Source organism: Varroa jacobsoni, unplaced genomic scaffold, assembly GCF_002532875.2.
Source record: "Varroa jacobsoni isolate VJ856 unplaced genomic scaffold, vjacob_1.0 contig02289, whole genome shotgun sequence".
Lineage (NCBI taxonomy): Eukaryota > Metazoa > Arthropoda > Arachnida > Mesostigmata > Varroidae > Varroa > Varroa jacobsoni.
Window position 1 is genome coordinate 16411 of NW_019214789.1, and position 17581 is coordinate 33991.

Consider the following 17581-nt stretch of genomic DNA (forward strand, 5'->3'; position numbering starts at 1 on the left):
AGTGGTCGTGGCTGCATGTGAGTGTCTGTGGTTCCCATTATGTGTGATTGTCACCACCTAGACGGCAATGGCGATGTAGCATCGTTCGTACGAATGCTATTATATAATATACTGAACTATTCGAACGATACTGACCTTTTGAGTTTGTTCTGTTGTGTGTTCTCGTATGGAGGAAGTGTATTAAGTTCGGTTGGCAATTGCCTACTCCAGCTACTTCGACATCTATGGATATTTACCGCAGTGTTTATACCTAATCATCCGGGGTGGTGACAATACTGGGAAAGTGTGCTATAGCTTTGTGTGATCAAACGAGGTTAAGAAGGTGGCGAAGAAGGTTGTGTTATTTACCGATTATGGCGCTTATTTTTATTTCCATTGTTATCTTTTGTTGTGTTAGCTATTGTGCTGTTGTTATTCTTGCAGAAAAACCACGGAGCTCCCTTCTCGTCACACAACGTTGCTCCATAGTTAAGTTACACCCAAGTAGCCGAGATGGCGGCACAAGATCCCGATCCTACCGAGTACCTTTTCGTCTCTGCGGAGATGAAGAGGAAGGACGCTACGAAACCGTACGATGGCAAAAAGATGACTTGGGTTCCCGATGAGAAGGAGGGCTTCGTGATTGGTAACATCGAGTCCACTCAAGGCGACAAGGTCGTCGTTGAAACTCCTGACGGCAAGAAGACGTTCAAAAAGGACCAGCTCCAACAGGTCAACCCACCCAAGTACGAGAAATGCGAAGATATGTCCAACATGACCTATCTTAACGATGCTTCTGTACTGCATAACCTAAGGGAACGTTATTACGCCAACCTAATCTACGTAAGTACTGAGTGTGGAACTCCTCTAACTGCTGAATAGCATCTTGTTGTTCAGAACTGAGCTTCTACACACTTATTTTAAGATCCTGCAGCGCCCTTTCCTATTTATTATTTATTTTATTTTTTTAGGGTTTATTGCAATTTTTATTTATTGCAAAAGGTGTTTTTTTATATCCATAGACCAAGTTATCATTATCGGATAATTTTTTTAACTCTCCAAGATTTTGGTGGGCCCTCGTAGAGGGCAAACTTGTCTATTTTTCGTGATAGCTTAGATTGGTTGCTTTAGTCTAATTTATGCTAGATTAGGAGTTTAACAGCGCATTTCAAAATCACTATTTACTTTGTAACTTATACATGGCCTGTGAATGCTGACGCGCTGGATGTTATTGGTTTTCGTTTTCAGACGTACTCGGGTCTCTTCTGTGTCGCCATCAACCCGTACAAGAGGTTCCCCATTTACACTCCTCGTGCCGTTATGATCTACAAGGGCAAGAGGAGAACAGAGGTGCCGCCCCATGTGTTCGCCATCTCCGACGGTGCTTATATGCACATGCTTACGGGTGAGTAGAGATCACCATTTTATCATTCATCAGTGCATACCGCTCTAGTCATGAATCGTTTGAGCCATATAAGCTTTTGTTCGTTTGTTCGATAGCCCGACAGATCAAATTCGACCTCGAACGGCTTTTCAATACTCATCTTCGACCAACTAAAGCATCATCTTTATGACTTGTCAAGCAAATTTGTCGACAATTAGTCTAACGGAAATGTTGGTTTGGCCAATATTTTCTAGTCAACAAAAAGTGGGCTTGCAATTTGCATAGGCACAGTGCGCGTCCCACAAATGAATTTTTTCTATCCTGAACTTGGCATTTGCGTGATCATCAACGCGATGAGAATTGCGAGATTATAGACTACCAATTTAATCTGTATTTCTAAGTTTTCGATAACTGTTTCTCGAAGGCATAACTTAGCGCTAATTCGCTGCGATTTCTGCTGACCATAGCATTGTGACATTGAGGACTCTGCTCAAGTCGAACCCGACTCTGCAGTTGTTATAGTAGTTGCCTTTAGCTGTTGTGGGCAATAGCCAGACTATAAACGGTGAAGCACAGTGCCGAACATAATCTAGAAACGATAGCAATCGTGAAGGATGGCTGGAAGGACCTGTCATGGGGTGGAACCTCGGCTGTCTCTTTGGCTTTAAAGCTCGGCCTAAACGTACGCCGTTCGACTATTGGGCGCAAGATCTCAGATGGCCTTCAGGTTCTTGTAAGCTTCGCTCGTCTGGACGTGGACTGTACAGATTCACTACCAGTACAAATTACAGGTCGACTGAGCTTTGTCGGTGCTACCGTCATTTAAAATAGAAGTAAGCCACCTGAAGCGAGTGGTGCGGGCGGTAGATACTGATTAAGATCTAATCTCCACCCTTATGACCGCCGTTGTTTTTCGAGAGCTGTTGAAGTACGACGTTATTATTAGATGATATGTTCATAAATCTCCGCGCAGGGCCACTCAGAGCATCGGATGGCGATTGCCTATTTTATAAGGGCAATTGAAGCAAACAAACCCTTACTACCTCTGATGCTAGGACACCGTTACGTCTAACCAAACGGCAAACAACATTTGTGCTATTAACCTTTCTTACTAAATTTTGATTTATTTTCCAGATAACGAAGATCAGTCCATGCTGATTACGTAAGTACTTGATTAATATTTAGGTGATATATAGTAGTTTTGGCTTAGGTTTTCAAAATGTGTCTTTGGAAATCTAATTGAAAGTAGGCATTGCTCTAGATCCTTTTAATTCCGCGGTAACTGAATGACGAAAAATTCGCAGCACTTTCGTTTTAAGGTCGATAATAACAGGATATCAATAACAAACAATTAGTATTTGATATATAAGCCAATAACCGGTAAAAAGTATCTTACACTTGCTTACCTTCGCCCAAGACGAAGCCATTTTTAAACCGAAAAACTTACTAATAACAGTATTGTATTATTATTAACATTAATTGGCCCGATTACACAATATAAACTGTGTAGTTTGAGGTATTTTATTTTCGAGACGACGTTTTCGGGAAAAATCGTTGCAAGTAAGTTCGCAAGACTGCAAAAAACTGCACAAATAATAATAGGCAACGGTTGTTGTTTTTACGAATTATACCGAAGATATAAAATGCAAATACACGTACCAATAGTTGAAAAGTATAAGCGTAACAGTTGTTAGATCATAAATAGTGTGACATATAGATGGATAGGATGAAAATTAGAATTTTATACTGTGCAAACAGGTAATCAAACACGTTAAGTTATTCGACTGTTTTTTTTTCTTTTTTCATATTTTCCTTTCCTTACTATAAATACCTAGATTTGTGACGGGATGCTGAAAATGATTGGATTCTTATTTGTTATTTGTGAAATGTTTAAGAATATTGCTTTTCCCAGTGTTCCTCAACGAAGACAGTCTAATTTAATACTGAGATAGCTCGCGAACTATCTATACCTAGCCACCCTTCCAATGCGATGTAACGAAATAGGCTTATCAGGAATATATAGCATTGCGATTCGAGACGTTTGACAAAATTCTATTGCACTTACGAAGGCAAAAGCCGATAAAAAGCTATATATTGTTGTTATGTTATGCTACCCTGTATTTTACAGCTTCAAGCTTACGATTTACTTCGAAATCATCTTCCTAGATTGCTTATATTTTGGCGGGAAGCCAAAGGCTTAACATTTTCTGTTAACATTCATCCATTGTATTGGTATCTCACATGGTGTTTAGCTTTTACCGATAGTTTGTTCGCGTAAACGAAAATTATTTGAATCGCTATATGCTGCTCGCATGTTGTATGAACTGTTGCCGCCTTTTCTTTCCTCCACCAGAGAATGAAATTGGTGGTGACGTTAGAAATTACTCGTTCGTTGAAAATTCAGAGTAACTGCACAGGTTACGTGACTAGCTTTTAGGGACCGTCATTTCAGATGTAGATGGAAAGCACGCTTGGAGAATATGGTTGAAGTAAAACTTACATTTCATCATTTGGAAAATTGCTTCACAGCGGTGAGTCCGGAGCCGGAAAAACCGAGAATACGAAGAAAGTGATCTCGTACTTTGCCAATGTCGGTAAAAGTGAGAAGAAAGCAGATGCGGACTCCAACAAGCCGTCGCTCGAAGATCAGATTGTGCAAACCAACCCTGTGCTTGAGTCATTTGGTAACGCTAAAACCACCCGTAATGATAACTCTTCCCGATTTGGTAAATTCATCCGTATTCATTTTGGCCCTACCGGGAAACTGGCAGGTTGCGATATTGAGACGTACCTGCTGGAAAAAGCTCGTGTGATCTCTCAGCAGCCACTTGAGCGTTCTTACCATATCTTCTACCAACTGATGTCTGGCAAGATCCCTGACATGAAGAAAAAGCTCCAATTAAGTGACAACATAAAGGACTACTATTATGTAGCTCAGGGCAAACTGGAGATTCCTGGAGTCGATGATGGAGAAGAAATGGGCTACACCGATGAGGCCTTTAATATTTTAGGCTTCTCGCCAGAGGAGAAGGATGGCGTGTACCGCATCACAGCCGCTGTCATGCATTTCGGTACAATGAAGTTCAAGCAAAGGCCTCGCGAAGAGCAGGCCGAAGCCGATGGTACCGAACAAGGCGAAAAAGTGGCTGCGCTTTTGGGTCTCGTTGGAGCTGACTTGTACAAAAACCTTTTGAAGCCCAGAATTAAGGTCGGTACCGAGTTTGTGACCAAGGGTCAGAGCCAGAACCAGGTCATGTCTGCTATCGGCGCCCTATCTAAGGCCATGTTCGATCGTCTATTCAAATTCCTCGTCAAGAAGTGTAACGATACTCTTGATACCAAGCAGGCTCGTAAACACTTCATCGGTGTACTTGACATTGCCGGTTTTGAGATCTTTGACTACAACGGCTTCGAGCAGCTCTGCATCAACTTCACCAATGAGAAACTGCAACAGTTCTTCAACCACCACATGTTCGTACTGGAGCAAGAAGAATACAAGAGAGAAGGAATTGATTGGGTTTTTATCGATTTCGGTCTTGATTTGCAGGCCTGCATCGAGCTGATTGAAAAGCCCATGGGTATTTTGTCCATCCTTGAAGAGGAGTCCATGTTCCCCAAAGCTACTGATAAGACCTTTGAGGATAAACTGAACAGCCAGCATCTCGGAAAATCGGCTCCGTTCCAGAAACCCAAGCCACCGAAGAGCAAGGAAATTGGCCCTGCCCACTTTGCTATCGCCCACTATGCTGGTACTGTATCCTATTCTATCACTGGCTGGCTCGAGAAAAACAAGGATCCCCTCAACGATTGCGTCGTGGATCAATTCAAAAAGGGCAACTTGGCTCTCTTACAGACTATCTTTGAAGACCATCCCGGACTCGGTGGCGATGCCAAGGCTGAGGGCGGCGGCAAGGGCGGTGGCCGCAAGAAAGGTTCCGGCTTCCAGACGGTGTCCGGTCTTTATAGGGTACGTACATCATTATGCCTAATCGTGTTATTACTCCTAATAAATAAACCCCAAGATATCGATTCCTGGATCTTCCTTTATATACAAGAACACTATTATGCAACGTATCGAAATAACTCTACCGGCAATAGTTTCATAGACTTACTTCATTAATAAAATGCGATGATATATTGAGAAGTTTATAAATGTATATTTGGCGCACACCAAATTATTATTCGTTTTGAATGGCTTCGAACACAGGAACAACTGAATAAGCTGATGCACACCCTGCACTCGACTCACCCCCATTTTGTGCGTTGCATCATCCCCAACGAGTTGAAGAAGCCCCGTGTCATTGACGCCCACCTTGTCATGCACCAGCTGACTTGTAACGGTGTGCTCGAAGGTATCCGTATTTGCCGTAAAGGCTTCCCTAATAGGATGGTGTATCCTGACTTCCGTCAGCGGTAAGTTTACTGCTATAGGACGAGACAAATGGAATCGGATTATAATGTTTTTGCGTTGTTCTGTCCCATATAGCTTACTAACAATTGCGCTATATCGCAGTTACACGATTCTTGCGCCCAACGCTGTTCCTAAGGACTTTGCTGGAGAGCCTAAGGAGGCTGGAAGCTTGCTGATTAGCAACACTGGCCTCGACAAGGACGAATACCGCATTGGACTGACCAAGGTGCGATATTATCTAACAGTATTTTTACCTTCCCAGCTACGCGATCCTCGCTGCTCAGGAAGCTACAAAGCACGCCAAGCCTAACGACGCTACGGCTGCTGTTATTAGCGCTATTGGGCTCGATAGGGATGAACACCGCTTCGGTGTCACAAAGGTAGAGCGCCGTTCAGCTACGGCATCTGCGTTGTATGTTCGACATGTCTTTTACGGTTTCCGTCGGCTGCTTTTCTGTCGCTCAAACCATAATTGAACCCACATCTTAAGCGACCTGATTATCTGTTCCCCGTATGGCGCAATATTTATGTTATGTGTTAACCGAAGCTGTGCTAAGCTGTACCGCGGTAAATTCACTTTATCTGCCGACGTCATACTTGCCATGTTCCTGGTAACATGCTAGGGTGCTGGTTTCGACATCGGGCAGTTCGAAGGAGTGCCTGCGTTCAAGCCGGAGTTCATATAATGCTCTTAGTGAAGTTAATCTCTGGGCCAGTCAATGTATGTTGTAGTTTGTTCGTACAATAAATGCTAACCGAATGTTTAAATTCAGTTGAAAAGCTGCCTTGAGCAAGACTTACGTTATTGGAAAGATACAGAATTAGCTGCTTTCATAAGTGGCGGTTATGATTGCATGTTTATAGCGTTAACATTCTATACTATTGATATTAGATATTCTTCCGTGCCGGTGTTCTGGGTCGGCTTGAGGAAATGCGCGACGAACGTCTGGCCAAGATCATGACCATGATTCAGTCGGCCTGCCGTTGGTATCTCTGTAAAAAGCACTTCGAGAAGCTGAAGGAACAGCGGTGAGTATCTAAAAGACCTATTAGCACGTCCCGTTTTTTTTCCGTAGCATAGTGTATTATTAGTACTGACTGGATCTTCATTGTAAACTTCTTGTACCCTGTCGGTGCTTTCGGTTGCCGTTGAATAATTTTTACAGTAGATGAATTAAAATCAATTTAAGCTCTTCTTCGTAACGCATGCGTACAAGATCGGGATTAGCAGTGTCTAGATTACAGTCATTTGTTGCGGTAAAAACTTGCTGGTGGATTGTGGTGAACCTATAAATAAAGGAGGATTTATACTTTCATGGAAGAAACATGGGTGTTGATTTAGATTTCTGACACAGGCACAAACCCAAACAAACAGGACAAAATGCCTATTACTTCGGTAAAATCTTGACGCGAACTTCTTTTTTGGCTTCACGTTGTTTTATAGTGTATAATCATTGAAAAATATATAGGAATTAGTATAGAAATTAATGAAACGTAAATAACTATTATATGTTACATTGTATTTTATCAAAAACATTTTAAGCACATAATTGGTTGGCATAGTAGTAATGTTTAAAAAATTTCAGACAATTCATAGTTGCCTTCTTCGAGCTGCTTAGTTATTATCGCATATTATGAGCTGTTTATGCCGTACGTCGACTTCCCTTGATTATTTTCAAGTCCTCAAGCATCTTTACTAACATGTTCATCTCTTTGCAGCGTGGCTCTAAAGGTTCTTCAGCGCAACCTTCGGCAGTTTTCTCAAATGCGCAACTGGGCCTGGTGGAAGCTCTTCACTAAAGTCAAGCCTATGCTCACCATGGTTAAGGCTGAGGATGAGCTTAAAGGTCAGCAGAATTCTAGATTTTATTTATTTCATCTTCTCTATGCATTCATTTTACTGGTTTAGGTAGAAAAGACATTTTCTAATACCCCTTCTGCCCGCAATGCCGATCTGAAATTAGATAATAATTATCATTAAAACTGGATTTGGCTTAAGTTCCTCAGGTTCTGATCCCGCAACCCCACGTTCTATCTTACTCGCGCGTTCCATTAAATATCGCGTGATAAATTCCAAGATTAGTGTTATGTAATTACACATACGTGTACAGCGTGTGTATGACCCAACTATTTTTGTCGTAGGATGAATGAAATGTTATTCCTTACATTCTAATACTACCCTTAGAGATTATCCATAAAGTTCTGTGAAATTGACCCGTCAATTCTTATTACCCGTTGCAAATCTGATCACAAAGGATCATTTGTACGCTCAGGATATAGCTAATTGTCAGCGTATACACTAGCATAAAACACACATGCAAATCGAAAATGTCATAGTTACTGGGCTAAAAAAATGTATAGAAAAAAAAAACTGTTTTAAAAACAGATGATTCGTTGGCAATATTATAAAAAGCAAAACAATCGTTAGAAAAAAAAAAAAGAGAAATTGATCATTTCAGATGCATTTAACGGGTTAAAGTATATAAACATATAAGATTTCGCAGAACCGCAAATTCATTAAATTTAATGAAATCACCTTAAAGCACATTCATAAGTTCAATATATTGTATCCAATAAATATCTAGTAGGTAAGCAGATATGACTGTGGCGAAGTATTTGGATGCTACATGATTCTATGGGGGGTCTTTAGAATTCATTTCTAGATATGGCGTTTGAGTCCCACATTTCAAAATCAATAAAGGCTAGAGAGGAAGCATCTGTACCTCTAAGATGATATTTCATGTTAGATACACTCTAGACTCATAGAAAACATCTGGTATGAGCTTGAAATGTTTACTATAAAATGCTGAAATATAATGATGATATGGGGTGGTAAGCATTTTTTGGTGAATTGCTATTCAAGTTTACGTTAAATGAAACTTGCAGAAGAATCTATTTTATAATATTTTCATCTTATTCATTTTCTTTCCTATATACTAAATACTTGAGCGTTTGTCATGACAGCTCTTGAGGATAAGCTAAAGGAGGAATCCGAAAAACTGGCCAAGGAAGAGAAACTGCGTAAGGAACTGGAGGAACAAAACACTAAATTACTTCAGGAGAAAAACGACTTGTACATGCAGCTTGAAAGTGCCAAGGGTGGAGCCGGCGATCTTGAGCAACAGCTCAGCAAAAGTGCCGCGCAGAAGAAGGAACTTGAGAGACAAATCAAAGATTTCGAGGAACGTCTGTCCCAAGAAGAAGGTACTGCCCAGAAACTGAATCAGACAAAGAAAAAACTGGAAAGTGACATTCAAGGCTGCAAGAAGGAGATTGAAGAGCTCAGCATGAATTTGCAAAAGGCAGAGCAAGACAAGCAAACTAAGGATCACCAGATTCGCTCCCTTAACGATGAAATCAAACGCCAGGAGGAAATAGTTGCCAAGATAAACAAAGAGAAGAAACAACTACAGGAGCAGAATGGTAAGACCTCTGAGGACCTCAGTGCCGCAGAGGACAAAATCAACCACCTAAACAAGGTGAAGACTAAGCTGGAGCAGTCGATTGATGAACTTGAGGATTCTCTGGAGCGCGAGAAGAAGTCTCGTGCTGATCTCGAGAAGTCCAAAAGGAAAATTGAGGGTGACCTTAAATTGGCTCAGGAAGCTGTCGCCGACCTCGATCGGGCGAAGAAGGATTTGGAAGCTGCTGTACAGCGCAAGGATAAGGAGATGGCTGCAGTGCAAACGAAACTAGAAGAGGAGCAGTCTCTTATTGCCAAATTACAGAAACAAATCAAGGAACTTCAACAGCGTGTCACTGATCTTGAAGATGAGCTTGAAGCCGAGCGTCAGGCCCGTACCCGCGCTGAGCGCGCCCGCCAAGAGCTGTCTCGCGAAATCGAGCAGTTGTCTGAACGACTTGAAGAGTCCGGCGGAGCTACATCTGCACAGGTGGAAATGAACAAACGCCGTGAGGCAGAAATGGCCAAACTGCGCCAAGAACTGGATGAGGCTAAAAGCCAGGGTGAACAAGTGGCAAATGCCCTCAGGGCTAAGAATAATCAGATAGTCCAAGAGATGACGGAAGCCATTGACAACCTCACGAAAGCCAAATCCAAGTAAGATACATACATAACTTGAAACTCATGTTTTATTATTACAAAAATCTTTCTTTATTGATATAATTTGTATATGGCGTGCACTCAGATGTGGATGTAATGTGTTTTCATGATATTTAAATTTGAAAGTGCCTCACGTTAAGTGTGCTAAGATGCGTATTTTGACAGCAGTCTAAAGAAAATCTAACATCTAAAATTTCTTCTTATCGCAGAGCTGAAAAGGACGCCATGAACTTCAAGTCCCAAGTAAACGACCTGCAGAGCTCTTTGGATCACGTCAGCCACAAACAGGTATAGCACACTTAAGCACAATTCTTCTGCCAAATATATAAATAGTTTTTAACTATAATTCGTATTTAATTTACTTTTTTTAAAATAAGTTTGCAGGAGCAATATATATTTTTCACCTGTGGAACCTGTTTCGAGTACTATATTCAGCTCCATATGAGCAATATACATAAGAAATCAATAATAATTGCAAATAACGCAAATTTGCATTGTTGGCAATATGTCTGTATACGTAAAGGGATCACACAAGCAAAGCACACAGTAACGAAAAAGGTGTCATTTCAGTCAAACGCTGATAGGCAAACCAAGATGATGGAGCAGCAGGTACATGACCTTCAATTCCGTCTGGACGAGGCAAATCGCAGCCTCAATGACTTCGATTCTCAGAAGAAGAAGTTGAACATTGAGAACACCGAGCTGCAGCGCCAATTGGAGGAGGCCGAAAGCCAGATCAACCAACTGAACAAACAAAAGGCTGCCCTGGCTAACCAAGCGGAGGAAGCGAAACGCTCAGCCGATGAAGAGGCCAAGGACCGCAATGGGATCATGAGTAAATATCGTAACATGGAACGTGACTTACAGGTGTTGCGAGATGCTGTCGATGAAGCTGAAGAAGCGAAAGCCGATTTACAGCGCCAGCTATCCAAGGCTAACGCCGATGCTCAACTGTGGCGTGGCAAGTACGAGTCCGAAGGTCTGCTTCGCCTCGAGGAACTTGAGGAAGGCAAAAGGAAACTTCAAGCTAAACTGAGCCACGCTGAAGAAAATGTCGAATCTTTAAACCAGAAGGTCGCTAATCTCGAGAAGACCAAGAACCACCTGCAAGGTGAGGTCGATGATATGCAAGCTGAAGTTGACCGAGCCCAACAGCTCGCCCAGCAGCTCGACAAAAAGCAAAAGTCATTCGACCGCGTCATTGCCGAATGGAAGTCAAAAACTGATAGCCTTGCTGCCGAACTGGAAGACTCGAAGAGGGAAGCGAGAAATTTCTCGACAGAAGTATTCAAGTTGCGTGCTCAGTGCGATGAAGCCCACGAGCACTGTGAGACTCTAAAGAAGGAGAACAAGAATCTCCAGGATGAACTCAAAGAGGTCGTTAATCAGCTAGGCGAGGGAGGTCGCTCATCTCATGAGGTCGAGAAGAACCGTAAGAGGCTCGAGAGGGAGAAGGAGGAGCTCCAACACGTTCTCGAAGAGGCTGAGGCCGCATTAGAACAAGAGGAAAACAAAGTGCTCCGCGCTCAGCTTGAACTTAGCCAAGTGCGACAGGAGATTGAGCGTCGCATCCATGAGAAGGAGGAAGAGTTTGAAAACACTCGCAAGAACCACCAGCGCGCTATAGACTCGATCCAGGCTTCGCTTGAGGCTGAAAGCAAAGCAAAGGGCGAGGCTATGCGTGTTAAGAAAAAGCTGGAATCGGACATCAATGAGCTCGAAATCGCTCTCGATGGCGCCAACCGTTCCAAGGTTGAAGCTGAGAAGAACGCCAAAAAATACCAACAGCAAATTCGGGAGCTGCAGGGCCAATTGGAGGATGAACAACGAAACAACAGCGAAATCCGTGACAAGTACGTCGATGCCGAGCGCCGCGCAAACCAACTACACGGAACTGTTGAGGAGGCCAAGACTCTGGTGGAGAATGCCGACCGCGCCCGTCGCGCTGCTGAGAATGAGCTGTACGAATTGAAAGAAGCCTGTGGTGACCTTACCGGCAACCACTCTTCTTTGGTTATTGCTAAGAAGAAGCTTGAGGGAGAGATGGCTGCACTTCAGGTAAGATAACAGAATCAATTATAAATCAATTTACCCAACAATATTAGTCCATGTCGATAGAGAAAAGGCCAATGTAATTTTAGTTTATATTTTTTCCGAATTTATAAAACTGATGTTTTTTTTTTCTATTATGAATATTCTTAACGAACACTTTCTTTGCTGTGCGAATATAGAAAGGATCCAATAGCCAAATCTGTTCCTTTTCATCTATCTTCTGCTTCAGAACGATCTGGATGAAATGATCAATGAGTGCAAAGCGTCGGAGGAGCGTGCCAAGAAAGCAATGGTCGACGCTGCCCGTCTGGCCGATGAGCTTCGCGCCCATGCCGATGTCGCCACAAATGCTGAAAAGTCCAAGAAAACTATGGAGGCTCAGATGAAGGATATGCAAGCCCGTTTAGAGGAGGCCGAAAAGGACTCGATAAAGGGTGGCAGGAAATACATTGTCAAACTTGAGAGCAAATGCAAAGACCTCGAGCATGAACTTGAAAACGAGATTCGCAAAGGAGCTGAGCATGCAAGGAGTTCGAAGAAAGCCGAAAGGAGAATTAAAGAGCTGCAGTTCCAGGCTGAGGAGGAGAAAAAGAACTTCGATCGCATGCATGAACTCGTTGACCAGCTACAAAATAAGGTCTCAACTTACAGAAAACAGCTGGAAGATTCCGAGGAAATCGCTTCGATGAACCTTGCCAAGTTCAAGAAAGCCCAACAAGAGCTTGAAGATGCTGACGAGCGTGTTCGCTCAGCTGAGCAACAGATTCAGAAATTGCGCTCCAAAATCCGTAGTGGAACACCCTTGTAGACAAAAGTCTGCTTAGATGCACGATAATGGATATGTAAGTGTATTGCTTCAAATATGTTTGCAAAAGCAGATGATGTAATACTAAACACGGAAGCTAATACAGATACCCGATTCGATTGTTTCTAAAATAGCTGCAGAAGATGATCGAAATTAAGGTAAAAGACACTATATATTATCATATACTGGCGCATTGTATCAAAAGAGGAGCTTGGGCAAGAAGTGACAGGGAGGTTGGCACGCGGCATTTTGAAGTACGTAAGTAGAAACAAGAAAAATAAATAGACTGTAGATCAATAATTCGATCAGCTATACTTTTTCGTTGAATACTAATGTATTCACTATGGCAGTTGCTTAGGAAAAACACACAATCGATGGCTTGACCCGTCCGCCTCTATTGTAATATGGAATGGATTTCATTACTCGTCTCTCGAAGGCGCAATAACGAATAACCAATTAATAAATGGAAGCAGAACTAAATGTTTCGGAACTTTTTATTTAGGATACTTTTGTTATTCTACGTAGGCCACATTTCGAAATTTGAACCGGCTTTGGATGGTAAATTTCTAAATCTTTCTGGCGTCACTGTTAATTAGTTGGTAAGATAATTAGCAATACAGTGGAGAGGAGTCTTTCTAGTTGATATATGTCTACATTAAGGACAGGTTTTCCGGCTTAAAAATGCACATGTACAATAGATGCAGATAAAAATATTCGACAGGCTGTCGATTACCTTTAGATTCACTAGCTGCTGTTCCGCATTAGCTTTTGTAAGCTAAAACGCTTTTAATTGGTTTTCTATGCTAACATCTTAGAGCAAAAAAATGTAAATAATTCATTAAATAGTTTCCACTCGGGCCTTATTCAAAAGTCTGCTACAGTACAGAAGCTTTTATTTGATTTGTTAAATTAATATGCTGTTAAGTATATGTATTGTCGTGTGGTTGTAGAAATGCTTTTTCTTTGAAAAAGGCTATTTATCTTTGAGTAACTGTCATATGAAAAGAGTTTTTGTAATATAAGTACTAAAATCTGGATGTCTGACTGCCTCTCTAAATCACACAGCTGCAACCGAAATCTATAGCACAGGTCGCTTTCCATGCCCCTCTTACATCTTGCCATTAGGGTTCGTACGCAGTAGTGAACGACACATGATGAGCGGCATGGTAGAACTACACCCAGCAAAATATATCCACCAGAGGACAGTGAATGGTGCCTCGTGCTTAGTGACACTTAAGAAGGGCATTCATGCTTCCGGCCAGTTCATATGAGTGAGATGGGAAAAGGGATTCCTCGTAGTAACGATACTTATTTGCGGAAACATAATGCTCCCTCTCGCACCACATCCGTTACCGTCGGCCATCTAATCGGCTTCATGCTCGCCGAGGGCTCGCAAGGGGGAAAAATCGGAAATAGCCATGAGCACGTCGATGAGAGAGAGAGATATGATTCATCCTGTTTCGCCGACTATAGAATCGCAAGGTAGCTTCAGTGCACGAGAACAATTCTATATATAGGGAAATAGTCCGATAAGGGCTTGCTAATAGAACAACGAGCTAGTTTTGTCGTACGAATCAACGGGAACAACACGACTATGCTAGGAAGTACCTTCTTTGTTTGTTTGAACCGCAGGTAAGTAGAAGTATGGGGTGTGCTCTAAACGAAGATGCTGAATCTGCGTGAGACCGTTCTCGTCTGACAGGTCGACATAAAGCAACATCGTCTTGTCTGACACTAAAAGCATGCGCTAGTTGTGACAGTTTGAATTACTGCCAGATAAAGACAATAAAAATGAATCAATGAACTGGTTAAACGTATAAAAACAATGAAAGCGAATATAAAAGTTAAAGTATAAGAGTGAAACAGGTAACTACTCAAGAACAATAAACTAAATTTATAAAAAAATATCACCAAGATTGTTGTACTTTCAAAGGTACCATGATGTTTATAAACTGTTAAGAAGCTGAACAATTACTGAATTTCTCCGAAAATTAGTATATTTTAGCACAAGCTGAATGAGTTATGTCTCAAGTTATAGTTAATCTGCAGACGATCTTCCTTTAGGTAGTGGCTGATCTAACAAGACCTGCTATTTTTACGGATTTCTTTCATAATTTGTGATTGCAAGGAAGCCAAAGCCATATAATAAAGTACTAATTTCACAATATAAGGGGTTTTATCCCACTGATGATAATATATTGGCTAATTCGCAATTTTTTCCCCAAATATAGGGGCCACGTAAGTTCATTGTGGAGCTGCAATATATTTTAATAAATTGGGTGTTCAAGTATATAGATTTATACTACCTAATATAAATGTTATGAGTAACGTAATGACGCGCCTAGTTTTTTACTTTAAGTTAAGAGCCTTAAACTGGCTTCACCTACTACGCTGTTACATCAGCAAGGTAAGCATAGATATGAGAAGTAAATCGTAAATTTAAAGCAAAGAGTAGCATTGTAGTTGAATAGCAGTCACAGGCTAGAGCCGGCTAGAAGTTATTTTCTTTTACCGTAAACAGGTTTTTCTTTTATATGCAGTGGAACCTTGAATTTGACATTTTCAATATAATTATTAAAATTTGATTATATATATAAACTGTATGGCACATAACTGTTTAATAATAATAATCTTCGAAGCTGCTTCAATGGAGGCGAACATAGCTTTCTTCAAGAAGATAAACTTGAAACAGAAGATCTAGGGACAGACTTTTGCACTTCATGTTGGCCGATTGCTGAAGCGGCTTAGCGACTGTCATTTTGACGAAAGAAAGATTTCACTGAACACTGACACTCAATCGGTGACATTCTCTAAGGGAAACGGCAATATGGAGTTCAAATAGGTTTAACTGCTGGGCCAAACGCATTTATTAAGCACTTTTTTTAAAATTCTACACTGATCTGACCTTTATTTATTCGTAAATAAAATAACATAGCAGTTAACTAGCTGTGTATGTATTTTGTTTATTAGTATTATTATTACCTGTCAATATACCATTGTTTGGAACATATGAAGGCGCAGAAAACTAGAGGTCACGAATGATGTCTACACCGCAAATGACTTCATTTACGTATTGTCAGGTGAAAAACATATTGACTCAAGAGAAATATGCATAATAACACAATTTTGACTCCCATTGAATAAGTAAACGGCTTAACTTGTATCCTTCGTAATTTTAAGGATTATATTAACGTTCAGCTCTTAGTTTTGCAAACCATATAGTTGTCTTAAATCCCAGAGAACATTTTATGAATACACGTATTTTATATGCGCACTTGTGAACAAGTAAAATGACAATATTTACACTTAATAAATATTAACTAACTAGAAACTTAAATAATGTGCAAACATCGTTGAATGTCTGCTGAAAATCCACTCTAAAGGTTGACCGTTAAAAGAGCCCGTAATTGTAAGTTTGATTTTGATACCGGGCCGTCCATGTCCAAGATTGGGAAATAGTGCGCTTCTAAACTGGCCATATAATTTGTCAGCTACCAATTTGCTCGAAAACGAGCGCACGTTTTATCTCGAAAAACTAAACGTATCACCTTGTAGGTCAGATGACTGTTTTCAATTAAGCTTAAGTTACTCTAAAAGTGTATAACTGTTCTCTGTATTAGTCAAATAGTTTAAACAAAAAGTAGACAAAAAGTTAGTTACGCAGTAGTCTAGAAACCCAGATATGTCGACACAGTCCACAGAAGCTAACTTATGTTTTAATTAGTAAAAAGTTAGCAATAGGGATTCCGATGCTTGTTATCCTGTTTTTGACTACCTCCATGACGACAACCGGTTTCTTATTTATGTCGTAGTTATGATATGAGCAATAACTATCTAGTAAACATTTCTTTCGGGTTTTTACAGAAAGCTTACCATATCCTCATCGCTCCTGTGTCGAAACTACTTTTTTTATGACAGTACAGGGGTAACCTGTTTACTTACTAAACTTGGAAACATAGGAAATGGGTTAGGCTTAAGTCTTAACCTAAACAGATTTCTACGCTTTAGTGAAAATGTGAGCAACTGGAAAAACAAAAAACCTGGCAAACCTTTATCCGTACAAATGTCTTGTATTGAACTCCTGGCCTTTGAGGAACCACTAAGTAACCGTACCAGGCTACGTCGTAAAAGATACGGCTGACATTCAGTAAGGAAAGAAATGTTTTGTATTTAAGCACTTAAAAATATTGTATCTATCAAGATATACGTTACCTGTCCAGATAAAGAGTTCTCCTTGGCGAAATATACCGAATACTATCGTATAAGCCTACGTGGAAACTATCGCCTTCAAGAGGTGGATTATGTCTATGACATCTTGCTATATCTACACAATCTGGTTCTATCTAGTTATTCAGAACGGTCGTCGCTACGTTTGTCAACGTACTTAACTCACTTCTTCTAAAGCACGATTAGTGGTAGGGGCAACGGCACGCTAGCCTTTGAGATAGCATACATGGTTGTGCGTGCGAACATTCATAGATAGTTTGGGTGGCTTGCTATGCATTGATGGAGTAATATTTAAGCCGATGCAGCAGTAATGGGGAAAAAGGCAAGCTCTGCTTACCATCGCAAACCAGAACAGTGCGGCGTTTCCTTGCAAGGTCGATTAGGACGGAAGGCTGTCAGAGAGAAAGCAATGGTGACGTGCCTCCGGTCAACTATTGTATGTCTCGTGGGAATTTTTGCTTACCTGAAGCGACACAATCTATCTGCGACCGACAACGACTTACTCGGCCTTTAAGCTGAAGCAATTGAGTTAGTTTGTTGAATGAGTATTATATTTATCCTGAGTATAATTAAAATGCTACGAATAAACTAAGAAATACATTTGTTGTCTATACAATTCAAGCAAAAAAAAAAAAAAAACATTTAATATCAACGACTGAT

At 40.9% G+C, this 17581-nt stretch overlaps 1 protein-coding gene and 1 long non-coding RNA gene across 4 annotated transcripts in view; one reads left to right on the forward strand and one right to left on the reverse strand.

The window, feature by feature from the left end:
• The window catches only part of LOC111272449 (uncharacterized), a 33774-nt gene that overhangs the window by 15046 nt on the left and 1147 nt on the right, over positions 1 to 17581 (reverse strand). Inside the window, exon 1 of one of the 2 annotated variants that reach the window (XR_015315732.1) lies at positions 16744 to 16891. The exons of the other annotated variant lie outside the window; for it this stretch is intronic. This is a non-coding gene — a long non-coding RNA (uncharacterized LOC111272449). Of the gene's footprint in view, positions 1 to 16743; positions 16892 to 17581 lie in introns of those variants that run through there. 2 annotated transcript variants of the gene reach the window in all.
• Positions 421 to 13174, forward strand: LOC147751862 (myosin heavy chain, muscle-like). Of its 2 annotated transcripts, none has more exons than XM_086973280.1 (12): positions 421 to 822; positions 1228 to 1384; positions 2498 to 2525; positions 3893 to 5330; positions 5571 to 5776; positions 5877 to 6000; positions 6667 to 6803; positions 7494 to 7621; positions 8739 to 9834; positions 10047 to 10125; positions 10408 to 11895; positions 12119 to 13174. In XM_086973280.1, the coding sequence occupies exons 1-12, from the start codon at positions 493 to 495 to the stop codon at positions 12695 to 12697; spliced, it is 5790 nt and encodes a 1929-aa protein (XP_086829406.1). In that variant the 5' UTR covers positions 421 to 492; the 3' UTR covers positions 12698 to 13174. The 2 variants fall into 2 exon arrangements, with proteins under 2 accessions (XP_086829406.1, XP_086829407.1); XM_086973281.1 differs by lacking the exon at positions 5877 to 6000 and adding an exon at positions 6037 to 6154 and having other exon boundaries at positions 424 to 822.